Source organism: Sorghum bicolor, chromosome 8 (genome assembly GCF_000003195.3).
Source record: "Sorghum bicolor cultivar BTx623 chromosome 8, Sorghum_bicolor_NCBIv3, whole genome shotgun sequence".
Classification (NCBI taxonomy): domain Eukaryota; kingdom Viridiplantae; phylum Streptophyta; class Magnoliopsida; order Poales; family Poaceae; genus Sorghum; species Sorghum bicolor.
Window position 1 is genome coordinate 32,987,405 of NC_012877.2, and position 14,441 is coordinate 33,001,845.

General features: G+C 41.5%; 1 protein-coding gene across 2 annotated transcripts; it reads right to left on the reverse strand.

Moving 5' to 3' along the window:
• On the reverse strand, window positions 1,252-8,657 carry LOC110429714 (cystinosin homolog). 2 transcript variants are annotated; one of them, XM_021446101.1, is made up of 9 exons: window positions 8,207-8,599; window positions 5,749-5,881; window positions 4,014-4,103; window positions 3,798-3,922; window positions 3,616-3,658; window positions 2,963-3,080; window positions 2,829-2,878; window positions 2,660-2,732; window positions 1,252-1,728 (listed from the first exon to the last, which is right to left on the reverse strand). In XM_021446101.1, the coding sequence occupies exons 1-9, from the start codon at window positions 8,326-8,328 to the stop codon at window positions 1,679-1,681; spliced, it is 804 nt and encodes a 267-aa protein (XP_021301776.1). In that variant the 5' UTR covers window positions 8,329-8,599; the 3' UTR covers window positions 1,252-1,678. The 2 variants fall into 2 exon arrangements, with proteins under 2 accessions (XP_021301776.1, XP_021301775.1); XM_021446100.1 differs by lacking the exon at window positions 1,252-1,728 and having other exon boundaries at window positions 2,348-2,732; window positions 8,207-8,657.

Consider the following 14,441-nt stretch of genomic DNA (forward strand, 5'->3'; position numbering starts at 1 on the left):
GATTTTGAATTTTGCTGCTCATATAGCAAACTGGCAAAGGAAGATATAAATATTTTTGTTGATAGAACGATGGAGAAGGCATGCTTATTGAGTTTGAGTGCTCTAGAGCTATGTCACAACTTGTGAAAACATAAAAGATCATTTATTTTAGAAAAAAGTCTACATAACTTCCTCAACTATATATGGTGGACTACTTCATCTCTTAAACTATAAAACCAGATGTTCTACCCCTGGACTTTCTACAACTGGTCAAATAACCCCCTTAAGCGGTTTTAGATAGTGGTTTTGCTACGGTGACGGTGGTTTTGTCTTTTTCTTTTTTTATTTATTTTTGTTGAAACTTTAAAAAATCATAGTAAATCACAGAAAAATCATAAAAAAAATCTAATTTTGTTGGACTCCAAATGAGTAAATGTACATAGTGAACATATAATAATATGGTATGCTTTCGTACAAAGTTTTTGCTGTAGCTTTTAGATTTATGCTTTTGTGTAATTAATTAGAATAATTCATAGATCTAAAGTTATAACAAAAATTTTGTCCTAAAGCATACCATATTATATGTTCACTGTGTAGATCTACTAATGTGAAGTCTAACAAAATAAGATTTTTCATTTTATGATTTTTTTGTGATTTACTATGATTTTTTAAAGATTCCACAAAAATAAATAAAAAAAGAAAAAGACAAAACCACTGTAGCATAACCACCGAAGTAATCCACTTATATAGTTGAGGCCTTGAGGGGGTTATGTAGACTTTTTCTATTTGTTTTATATAGCTGTGTCTAAATTTATTGGCCATAATCACAAGTCAGTTGTTACTCTCTATCTTTACTGAAACAGTTTTGTTTTCCCTATGTTGCCAATATCATGACTTATTTGAACTTGGTTTCATATTTTCAAAGCCGTGATGCTCTTGTATTGCTTGCAATTTCCATTGGTTGTTGACTCACAAGTGTCAGATTGTTGCATGGAAGCAGGTCAAAGTTGGCATTTTGATACAAAAGTCACTTGTTGGAGATAAAAGAAATGTGACACAAAAGTCACTCAAATTGCTGACAAAAGAACTGAGAATAGGAGAAAATTGCAATATAGTTCAGCTGTGGACTGGAACTCAATTAGAAACTATGAGACTTAGATTGACAAGTATGGTTTGCATATTTGGGTGATATATGGAGTATTTTTGAAGAAAAACAAAAAACTAAACACATCGGCACAACCCCTTCATGTCTTATTTTAAACTTATCGAAGATGCTTGAACAACAGTAAACTTTTATTGTTCTCGTGGCAGTGTATGGGCAATCACCTAGTATATCTAGAAAAGGTAAAACATCTTATAATTTGGAATGAGAGAATACATATAAGAGTACAGAGATTTCAAAGTTGTTGCCCCATTATTGTGTGGTGCTCCTTTTTTCATGGATAAATCTTATATACCACTGAATAGCTGAACGATCTGAAATATAATCAATGAAACGCCAACGGTATGCTAAGAACATTGGAAACTATTCTTGGGCATAATATCTTCTCCTTTTTAGGCTGGAAACAGATATCCTCTCCCTCATTTTGAGATGAACCTTAGTTCACACCACGCCTCTTCCATATTGGTCTGCTATAACTAAGACGATTATGGTGTGTTCTTTGAGACCAAGCGAGTTCCACCTCCTTCGTTTGGAATTTTATTGGGCGGCAACATGTTTTACTTCAATGGGAAGAACAGGGAGATCGTCTGCATATATACACAACAGAAACAACAGCTCGATTGTGACAACAGCAGCGTTCAAAAAAGATGTTTTACCCTATTCAAATAATGAGCTGATAAAAAATAGGTGATGTGTTTGTTATACGTGTCCAAGAATTAGACACAAAAAAGTTGCAAGAATCGCAGGCCACTTCACTAGCACCGAGTGCCTGCTACTAGCATGTGACCACCAGTTTTTTTAGTTACTATTTTGTTTGTGCTAAAAGCATCTGATAACAGATTAATGCGCTGAACATGTCAAGTGTCTACTAGACTACTAGCATAATGCAGCATTCAAAGCTTACCACTCGGGGTGATCTCAAAAAAAAAAAAAAAGGTTACCGCTCGGGGCAAACGAACTAACTAATTTGCATATTTCGTCCAAACAGAACACACAGACCATGCGTACGTTATTAAAATGCCATGAATAAGGTCGTGATCAAATCCTAAATTCCAGTGTTACAAACTAGCAAATCCTGAAATAGCTAAAATGTAGTTGAGAAGTTGGTTTCGCACACCTCAAACTCCAAGAAATGTCCTAGGCTGATCGTAAGTGAAAGAGCAAGCAAAAAATATAAGGAAAAAGCAAATATCAAGCCCCCAAAAAAAAGAGTAATGCAACCAAATATTTACATGGGCGTTGATTGTAAATGAGATAACATCTAGTAACTTCTACAGGTATCACAATAATGCGAAGGAAAATATATATATAAAGGTAGTAATACAATCAAGACGCATCAGCGATTTCTTTTGAACAAATAATTATAGGAACCCTGAAGACATGCGGGTGTGGCCTGTGTGCAAACAGCGCGTGATGCAATGCACGCAATACAGCTAAAGCTAGATCATACAGTATCTTCTTCAGGCTTGTCCGAAGGCCTGATAAGAGGGGCTACCCTTTCAGAAATGATTGCCTTACCATGATCGTCCTTTGTGACAGGGTACAGCACATAGTGTTGGATAATGAACACGACATCAAAGAAAACCGTCTCCTACAAAACAAAAGAGAATATTTTAATTTTCTGCACTGATAACAAATGTGTTGTAAAAATTAACAATATAATGTTGACATTGGAAAATGTGCCCACCAATGAAAGAAGGGTTTTCCCAATGTTCCCATAGAAATTTACTAACGTATCTGCAACACAATTTGTTCAGTAAGGAAAACAGTAGTAATGCAATACAACCCATGAAGTAAAATCAAAGGACAAGTGCAGCTTACGTTGATCTATAGATTGAACACCCATCTGACAAAAGTTCAGCACGCCTCCTGTGAGATCAAGTAAAATATTGCCAACGCTCCAACCAATTGTACTCTTCCGCCTGAAATTCATGATGGCCTAAGGAAAATAGGAAGAAGAATCAGTAGGTTCAAATTAGATTGTGGAAATTGAATGGGCTCTGAAGTACTTTCTTATTTTTGTAGAATCTGAAGGGAAAAAAAGGAAAACCTAGGAAGAAAACTTTTGGCCTGATTTCCATGTGTCAAGTGCATAATAGGAACTGACAGAGATCAAGGTGCCCATGTTAAGCAAAGAGTATATAATGAGGGATCATTTTAGATACATGATGTAAAACTTTCTAGACTTCATCCATGTCCTTTTGCATATTTGGATCAGAAATAAATAAAAGATATAAAAGAATGCACAGATTTGTCTTAAAAATACCCTCCAATAATTGTAATTTTATTAGGTTGAATAAATAAAGTGTGACAAAAACTAGTTGTCAAATCTGTATCTCAGTGATGCATTATGCTGAACTTTTATCATGATTGACCATGTACTTTGTGTATTGAATATATCACTTGTTCCCAAATATGTCAAGGGGCAACCAAGTTATATTGAATAAATAAAGCATTTCAGTAATTATAAGCACCTGAGGAATGTACTTGATTGCTGTCATGCCAACTTGTATTGAACTGAAATTCACATTGAACGAGGGGGGAAATAAGTGCCACGATTACCAATAGGATCAAGATTTTGATCTTGAATGAACTGCTACCCTAGCTGGCCAAGAACTATCAAAATTTTCAAATAATGAAGATAAAGAGAACTTACTTGAGTACATCAATAAGCCAAAGCCAGTCACTTTTTGGCCAAGCAATAATGAGGCAAACAAGAGCGGCAGTCCAGACGATAGCAGAAATTGATATGCAAACTTTGGAGACTTTCTGTGTTCCTCGCTATATATTTCGAGTTTGGATAATTCAACGAAGTTTAGGAGTCAGCAATAGCTAGGAGAAAACTGCATGGTCAATGACATAGCAAACTAACCTCATATATGAATACTTGAAAAACGGTAAAGGCTGTCAATGCTACAGCATGTAGTGAAAAAGCAACATCATTTGCAGCAACAGGAATCATCTGCATAAAGGAAAAATGAATTGTCAAATGGATTGAGGACTATCATTTCATAGTTGAAACTTGTTAACTGAAGAACAAGACCGAGCATGCATTGCCACCATGAAGTATGCACTACTTTACGATCATGGACGTAAAATGTCTGTTCACAGATGTTATGACAAGTATACGTTTTTGTTAATTTGTTCAGATTAAGCTGATAGAATTGATTTGTTACTTTCCTTGGATAAGATTAGTTAGCAGGTTTGTCAGATGCCTGGTCTATAAAGGCAGCTGTGAGGCATTGTTGGGCAAGCAGAAATAGATCTAAAAGCAGCACAGACCCTCCAACGGGAGGGCGAGTTAGCTGATCTATCTGCTGTTCTCCTATCCCATTCCAAATGCGTTAAAAAATCCCATTCCCAATCAATCTACTACAGCATCTTTGGTATCAAAGTAAAATTTATATAACAGCAATATGACTATTATAACTTTGTTTCTAACAGTTTAATAAGGTTTGGTTCCAAAATTTTAACTTGACTATGCAGCTTAAAGTCAGTGCTGAGGATATCTTTCCGAATCACATCTTCACATTTCCTTTCCATGCATCTGATGCTACAGAGTTTATCAGTGTTCCAAGTCCCAACTCATGCCAGCATACTAAGGGCCTGTTTGGACGGGCTAGAGCTAGTTACTAGTGGGCTAAAATTAGCTCAATTAGCCAAGGTTGGCTAGCTAGTTGGTTAATAACTAGTTGAAGACTTGTCTAAAAAATTAGCCCACCTATTAGCCCTCCTGTTTGGATGCACTATAGCTAATTTGGGATAATTTTTAGCTAACTAGTGATTAGCCCTTGTATCCAAACAGGCCAAGCAGAAACGGTTTATGATGTTTGCCTTGGCTGTACTACTCAGTGCCGGTGTGTTATTCCAACCTTGTCCTAGGGTTGGTTCTCTAGAAAAAAAATGCAGCGAGGAATATTAGTTCATAGTTGAGAGTCAAAAGAACAATATCACACATGCACTGGCATCAAGAAAATATGTACTAGTGTAGCCTGAAAACGGACATGGAAGCAGAATGCATGTTCCGCAAAGATATGTAACAACACAAGTACCAGCAAAGCTGATATAACAACATTACCAAACTAGCTTTAAAGAGGAGTTGCTTTTAAATATTTTAAATAAATTCATGCAATACTATGTTGTTGATGATATCAATCACAGAACATCTCAGATATTTATATCCTGATGGTTTTAAATAACATATAAAAATCCACCAAGATGAGCCAGAGTTGCTCCCCTCCTTGTCACAGCCAAAAGATACACTTCATTATATAACTCCTCCCTCTCTCTCTTTCTCTTTCTCTCTCTCTCTATGTGCCCAGCACACATGGAACATAATAAAAGGAAGCGCAGCTAACAAAGGACAGAAACTATTCCAAGTAACAGCATAAGAAAAATTAAGGTCATAGTTGTGTACTAATGTGGTTATGTATCATCCAATTATCAGGAGTATCTTCCTTCTATTAATCAACTGAGGAGTCCTATCTGGAACGTTCTCTTCAAAACTTAAAATACATCTATTGTGAATTATTAAAGTAAGATTACTAAAGAATCAAGAAATAAATTATTAAACAGAGACATTCATATCTGAAGACAGTAAGACAAACCTCTTTGTCACCATATTTGTCATGATACTGTTGCTGGATGAACGGGCTGAAGAATAGAGCTGCATTGTATATGAGGTAGGATGAATGCTTTGTCAAGTTCAACACCAGAAAATCAAAATTCAAGCCCACGACACTGCAAGAGATTGACATTAAATTAGCCAAGGACTTTTCAGCAAGAAGCACATATTCAGGTCAGATAAGACAACTGTTTGAGACCAAAACGATAACTTAAACTTTTAATTTTTAAACATAGTAGAAAATTAGAAATCAAAGAGGGTAAAAGTTGCGCATTCCAAACAAATGATGAGTAAGTGTAATGTTGAAATTGATGAAGGCATGTGAAAAGGCTTTTGTTGGGTGGGGAAAATACTGGTAAAACTCAAATACATGGTAAAGTTATACACTTATACTTTTTGCTGACTATCCCAGAGAAACAGGCGTACAGGATGATGAGAGCACGTGCAAACTAAGAATCACGAATTAATCAATTCCTTACATAATTTCCGCAACTCCGCTGCAATTAAAACAGGCCCATGGTTCTGGAAGAACATACTAAGTTAGTTAAGGGGCAGAGACAGGGGAGGTGGTGCCGGGGCTGCAGCACCGGCCCCAACAACAAAACCTCTTTATAGCATGCTGCTCTAGCCACCTGTGCCACTGCATCTTCTACTCATGATCTATGGGATCACACGCTGATAGACAGTAAGCACCTCCCTTCCGTATATTCTGGCTCTGCCCCTAGGTTAAGCTGTAGGTTAGTGCACCTCCAATGGTGACTTATGAGCTAGCTCCAAGCATATTAATTCATATTTTAATAGGAGAGAGAGAGAGGGGGAGAGAGAGAGAGGGTATTGATAGATCTAAATATATCATAAAACATGTATAGCATGTACACAGGATCTTAGTCTTAGACCATTACATGACCACTAATTAATTAATGCGGAAATACTAATAAGATTAGTGCTAGACCAGCGTTGGCAATCGCCATTGGGGCCTCCGCTGGTTGCAGTAGACGGTGGTGTTGTAGTTGTAGATGAACGTAAATCACCAACTGAGGGTTGGGGAACCCTCTGCAGGTGATGATCTGCGTGTGCTGGGTAGCGGCGGCCTTCGGGATGCCACCGGCACTGGCCTGGACGGGATTAGAACCTTCCTAAACCCTCCAGCGCCTGATTTAATCAGTTTGATGGGAATGAATGACGTGGGGAGGCACCAGGGGCGCCTCTGCTTATATAGTGCGTTGTGGGCTAGGGGGCCGAACCCTAGACGAAATCTAAGGGCTGCTGCCGATCGCGGCAGATCTTATCACGTTGGATATATATGACGGGCAGGGGCGAAGCTACTTGATGATTAGGGGGTGCAAATGCACCCCCTAAAATTTGTAAAAACAGTGATTAAACTCAAAAATTCACCATATACGCACCCCCTATAAAAGATGTCTATGCACCCACAAGCTAAGTGCAACCCTCTCTAATTCGCTCTAGCTTCGCCACTGATGACGGGTGGACCTCTTACTTAACCCTTAATTAATCACACGGTTAATTAATTTCGTCATTATCTTAGCATTGGCCAAGATCACAATCCAACAGGTATCTCTTGATAAGAGCCAATTTCCTGCACACATTCACATTCCAAGATCATGTGAGGTTATCATGTGAGCTATTTATATGATGAGCTATGTTCTAAAAGTTAATAATTTAATACCATCGGAGAAATTGTCTTAGAGCTAATAACTATCTCGTAGAGGCTGCCCTTATGCTTTGATGCACCTATAAATAAGAGGACGGAAGGAGGTGTGGACTTAAAAGGGCAGTACTCTCCACAACACAATTTTGATGTGTCCTGTGTCCATATTTGCTCTGACACTAAAGCTTTCTCTGCTTGGACATGACGAACAGCTGCTAGACTGCTAAGGAATTACTTCAACAAACTACCAATCTACCACATGCCTGCAATCCACAAAAGAATTACTTTGTATTACTCAGTATCCTCTGACATGCCCTTCTGCATTCTTCCACAAATTCACACGGCCCTCCACAATCTAGTTTTTTTAGATGACCACCACAATCTATTCTACATCCTACAGCAGGAGCAATGAGACTGATAGAATTCTAGGGAAATCACTACAGAGCTAACGGAGAATTGATCACCTGCTTCTCCTGGCGTTTTGAAATTTCTACCGAGATGGTCATTCAATACAACCCGTACAAATTGTCACCCACTGTCTGGAGCTTGCAGAGGCACGAGACGAACCAGAGAATCAAACAGCCGAATGAATCGAGTTCACAAGGTTCAGTAATTAAACAAAGGTGGACTAACAACGCCCCTCCCCCCACAACCCCCAACCCCCAACCCCCAACCCGAAGCCCCCAAATCAAGGTACGGGCGCGGAAAGTTAATCCCCGTTTGCAGGAAACGGTTCCCAAGAAATGAGTAGCGGAGCAAGAATCGTGCCGACCTCTTGCGCTTGTAGTTGAGGAGGACCTGCGGGTAGAAGCTGAAGGACCACGCGACGAAGGCGACCCAGCCCAGCACCTGGTACAGGACCGCCAGCCCCACGGAGTTCCACGACGACGACATGGCCGACGACGACTATTCCCGTCCCCCCTTTCCGCCTCTCCTCCCTTCGCGGTTCGTGGCTCCCTATTGGGTAGCGGAGTGGGGACGGAATTGCCTTCGCGTCCGATTCCTGCCTTTGGTACTCCGATTTTTCTACTTGGCTGCCGGCTCCGCCACGCTCCGCGTCTGGGCTCCAATTGCTCCGTCGCAATTGCGACCGGACTTTTATAGTGGAGGAAAAGCGAGGCCGAGCCAAACTGAGCAGATGCTGCTGGCACCTGGGTGGGTGGGAACTGGGAACGCGGCCAGGTCTGCTCAGGGCCCCCTAGACGGGATGCCGGCGCCATGCGTTACCGGCGAACACGGAAAAACGAAAAAAAGGAAATAGGATGGGACTGGACGAGGCATGGGTACGTGCCTACGTGGGCCTGTTGTATGCTCTTGTATACTGCACGCGCGCGCGCGCTCTCTCTCTATCTAATAAAAAATTATTCTCTCCATCCTAAATTATAAATCATTTCAAAAATTTTGAAAGATTAAAGTTTTTTAAGCTTGATCAAGTTTATATAGTAAAACAATAATATTTTTTTACCAACCAAATATCATTAGATTCTTTTTTTAGTTATATTTTCATAGTGTACCTATTTTATGACATAAATCTTTATATTTCTCTTTATACTTCTGTCAAACTTAAAAATGCTTTAACATTTCAAGATTCTTAAAATGACTTATAATTTGAAACGGAGGAGTACACAATTGTAAAACATTACCCCTTTTGTCATGTCGCTTTGGAATTTTGCGAGTCAAATATGTTTTAGTTTAAATAAATTTATAAAATACTAGTAATTTTAGTATTTATTATAAAAATATATTGAACTATTAAAATAATTGAATTTATTATGCACCATAAATATTAATGATTTCGTGTATATATATTTGATTAAGGTTAGGAACAGTTTCATGAGTTGTCGTGGGCTGTTTTTTTCCAAATACTTATTTTGAAAACAGCTTCATGGGTGAAGTTGTTTTTCTTTTCCTCTCACAAACACATGAGTTGGAATAAAGCTGAAAAAAATAGCTTATTCCAGCTCTCTTCCTCATTTCTCTCTATCATTTATGCATGAAGTAGTTGGTGAACTTATTGTACCAAATAATTTTTCTAAAAATATCTCAGCTTCATCTAAAAAGTTACTTATAAAGTTATTTTTTAAAAAAAAAACAGCTTTACTAGTGAAGTTGAGCGTTGTGCCCAACAAACCCTTAAAACCGATTGACTTTTCAGAAAAAATAAGAATGATACTTATTTGAGACGGAGAGGGTACTATACTAAATTTAAAGTACTTTAAATTTACTAAATATAAATATTAAAATATTAATAATTATAATATTAAATAAACATCATTTTTTACTGAATCGGCATGGGAGTTCCCTACATGCATTTTTTTTATTTCAATTGAATAAAAGAATACAGTGTACAAGAAAAATGTAGCAAAAAGGAAACAAAAAAAAAGCAAAGTATAAGACACCTATGACCAAGCATAAAAACAAGTGGTGGACGGGTACATCAAGTAAAGCTATTTCTCCAGATTATAAGTTGCCCTGGATTGGTAGGCTTGGCTTTGACACAGACATAGCCAAGTTCATTCTTGAAAAGCTCTATCCATGCATAGATAGTACCTTGCTTATTGTCGAAAATGATCCCATTCCTGACCAACCAGATGCACCAACAGGCTATGATGAATATTTCTCTATATATTATGCTTCCAAATGATTCTCTGGCATCTATTACCATGTCAAGATGTGTCAAGCCCAAATTCCAATTGATCTAGATAGTACTCCAACAACTTTGGATGAAAGGGCATTCAAAGGAAAGGTGAAAGCATATTTCTTCTTGGCTCGAGTTGCATAAGACACAGTTGTAATCTTCAAGTTCCATATTTTTTCTCATCAAAATATTTCTACTGCTCAGTCTTTCTCTGAAAAGGAGCCAGAAAAGAACTTGTGTTTGCCCAACTTACTAGATCCCCAAAGCCATGAAAAGAGAGGAGAAGCTAGTAGGTTTTTGTAAGCTTTTTTGCTACCAAACATGCTAGAACCCCAGCTGTATATCCAAGGCTCATTATGTTCATCATGAAGGTTTGATTGATCAATGTTATTCACAAGTTCTTCAACTATTCTCTAGCTTGTTGAGATAGGTGAAGGCTAAAAAGTCTACTAATGTTTTGTTCAATGAAAAACTGAAGGGAGCATTTGGGTTTTTTTGCTGAATGAGTAAAGTTGTGGATATAAATCTGTAGGTGAGTGATTCTGATCTAGCCATGTTTGTGACTAGAAGAGCATGGTGTCTCCTTTCCTTGGTCTATAGAAGCCAAGTGTTGGGTACCATAAAACAGGATACCCAAATTAAGGGGACAAAAAGCTGCAAAAAAGAGTAAAAGGAATGCCCAAACCCTTTGGCCTCGGGCGCAGACTCCGTCTCGACCGACCCCTTTAGCCTCGGGCGGACTCTGTCTCGCCCGAGCCCTAGGTCTCGGGCGCAATCTCCACCCCGACCAAGCTCCAACCTCGAGCGTAATCAATGCCTCACCCGAGCCTCGGCCTCGGAGCCAGGCTCCCAGTACACGATGGCTATACCCCTGATGCGACGTGTGCCATGCCTCCCACGCTGTAGCATGGCGCGTTAGCCACTATTCCAACAACTCTTGTCACAGTGGCACCTTACCTCTTTCACTGTAAGGCATTGCCTGATAGTAAAAGAGGTATGGGGAAGATTAACCCCTGCCACTATAACCATACTCTGGCTGTTACTGTTTTACTATTATAGGACAAGCTGTAGTGCTCCAGACCTGACTTCCACGATCCAAAGGCTCGGCGACGCTCCACAGGAATGACCACGCCATCAACCATGCCCCAAGGACGAGGAAGCTGATCTCCACAGGGTCGGCACTGTCACCCCACCTTCTACTAGAAGTAATTTGCAGGCTTACACATGTAAAACCCCTGCCACCCCTTGCAGCTATAAAAGGGGAGGCAGGGGACCCTTCAACACAACACTCATCATCGCACTCAAGACACAAGTGTAGTCCACAAGTAGCACACTCCACTCTACATACATAGAGACAGGGACTCAGGATACTGAGCCTCCCTCCACTCACTTCGCAAAGCCGAGACCTAGGACTTAGCCCTCTCTTGAAACTAGCTTGTATACCCCTATTACAAGCACTCTCGGGTGCAAGGCAATACAGACTCCGACTCTCTCACTAGACGTAGGGCATTCAAGGCCCGAACCAGTATAAATCCTCTGTGTTCTCTTGGATCACCATTCGGTTTAGGAGGGCACGCAGACTCATCACTTGTTAGTGCCTGGACCCCAAGTCCAGACGCCGACAGTTGGCGCACCAGGTAGGGGCCTTCTGCGTGTTACTCTCCTTTCCCTGTTAGGGAAAGCCCGGATGGCAGACGGATTTCACCCAGTTCATCTTGGCACCATCATGATGTTTAGGAGTTTGGAGTTCATGTCTCTTGGCTCCGGATATGACATGGTCCTATCCCGCCTCGTGACAATGCTGAGTCACGTCCCGAGCCAATCCCACCCTAGCTAGCGCATGGGAGGAGCTCAGCACACCATGCAGCGGGAGCTCGGCGTGGGCGTCAGAAGTCCACGATCTCTAACCCCACTGCTAAAGCCAGGACTCGTCCGGCACTCCCCTTGCACGTTCCTCATCAGAACACCCATTCCTCTTGCCCATGCGGTACTAGAGGTAGAGCCCGTGGAGTGTCAAGCTCTGCCCCATGAGCCAACAGGGGGACGTCACCCCAGCGTGGAAGGTGTCCCTAAGCCTCTCCCTGGCCCGGGAGTACAGAGCCTCAATGCGTCCCCACAGAGAGACCCTGATGGGCCCGCTTCAACCCCAAGTCCCTCGCACGCCGAGGCAACAATGGCTTCCAATGCCAAGCGCTTCGTGACCTTGGCATCAAGGGACTTTTGCAGGGCGTCGGTCGCAGACACTGCCTCGGCCACCTTCCCCTCCAGCTTTGCAGTAAAAGGGCAAAAGTAAAGAACAAACCTATACACCAATAACAAAGGTAAGGTTACAGTTATTACCTTCTGCGCGCTTCCTATTTTCTTCCGCCCGACCCTGCCACAGAGAAACCTGGCCCCGAGCCTCAGCAAGCTCCCCCTGGGCTTGGTTCAAGGCGAGGTCCCTCTGGGCAAGCAAGGTCTCCACCCAGACGACCTCGCCCTTGTATCTCTCGGCGGCGGCGTTCCGCTCCAAAGATTCTTGGACAAGGTCGCTAACCCTCTTTTCCAAAGGAGCGACCTTTGCCCGAGCATCCCGAGCCTCGGTCTCAAGCCCAAAACACCTCAGCCGGAGGTCGGCGGACACCTCGCACTCCTTCGCGAGCTCCCCCTCAGCTGCTTCTCGAGCGGGCCTCTCATCTTGCCAGGCCGCCCATGCGTCCCACCTCAGCTCGGTTGATTGCCTCGACACTGGCGTTCCCGCATTCCTCAAGACCTTGCCAGAGGTACGCCTTTGACGGGTCATCCAGGACAAACCTAGCCCTCCCCTCTGGATCTTCAATGTCGGGCCAGATTACCGGGGCTTTGCCCCATGACACGATGTCCCCTCCTTCTCCCCCGGGGGCCTCTGGTTGAACCGGGCCTTTTCCGTGGGGCCTTGTCTGGGGCACCATGTTAAGAGCTATTGACGGTTCTTAAGTATCAATTTTAATTATCAAATAAACAAGAGAAAGGACCAATATGCAAACAACATCTAGAATTAGGGTTTGATCTGACAGAATTCCACAAGTTTTGTTGTTTATCTGTTTCTGTAGGGGGTTATTAGGAAATAAGGAAGAAAGGCCCACATGTCGGGATTACATAGAGATATTAACGCACCGCGCAATTTTCTACCATCTAGACGACTCTAGAAGCCACGAGAATGAAGCGGAGGTAGAACGGGGCCTGGCCCAGGGCGCCCGCCCCCCTTTGGAGTCCAATCAGGACTCTCTTTTGGGATTACGCTCCACCGACCTAAAGGATCAAGGATAACCGTTCAATCAATGTCGGTTTGATCCGACGGCCCACGTTCACCTGAGGGGACTATATAAGCAGACCCCTTGGTGCCTAGAGGAGAAGAAGTTCATCATAGAGTTGAGAGGAGCCCTCGAAGGAATACCTCTCCTCTAAATAGACTTAGGGCTTAGCATCCAATGTGAGTAGAATTAGATCTTCTAGTTTCTACTAGACTGAGAGAGATAGAGTGGAGGTGTAGATCGGAGGAAGCCCGACCTGTCGGTGTCTACTCCGAGGTTGTACCTGTGGGATCAAGTTCTCCTAACCCGAAGCTTGCTCCTAGGATTCTTTAGTATTTCGACTTCTAAATTCTAGTAAGTTCTTGTTTTATTGTTCTTTGGTTTATGAGTTTACTTTAATCTCTTCGCGTAGAGTTTAGAGTGATCATCTCTAGCGTAAACGTGGTGTTTGGGCTAGGATACTCATAGATATCCCCTGACTAGCTGGACCGTGGTAGTAGCGAGGAACGTGACATTTCCGAGTTACCTTTGCAGACCATATATCGTTAGCAGGAAGGATAGGGTTTATAGGTGCAGGTTGAACATCCTCTGTGGTGTCTAGATTCCGTAAGCTTCTCCAATAGAACAGTAGATTATCCTTACCAAGGTTAGAAAGAGATTATGGTTGTAATCTTCTCTATATATCACTCACATCGAGAAACATTCTTTGTAGCCTAAAGGTTAGTAGTAATAGACTGGGTTAGTCAGATGCACTCTTTCTCCTAGTGGTAAAAATATAAATACGATACTGATAACCTCCCGAGTGAAGTGCTCACCGATATCCGTGCGCTTGCGGATCCATTCCTTATTGCGTTCCCAAATATCAACAAGCATTTGTGGCGCCGTTGCCGGGGAGAAAGACGGTTTGCTGAGATAACCTTGAGTCTTACTACTAGCTTGTATCTATACTTTTATCTTTTCTTATCTTTTTATATTCTTTATGTTCTTTACTCTTACCTTATGGTAAACCAAGATTCTAAATCAATCTATCAATTTGCAACACCTTCGGAAACTGACCTTTTACCATGGGAGTCATCACAGCCTATCCAAACATCCCA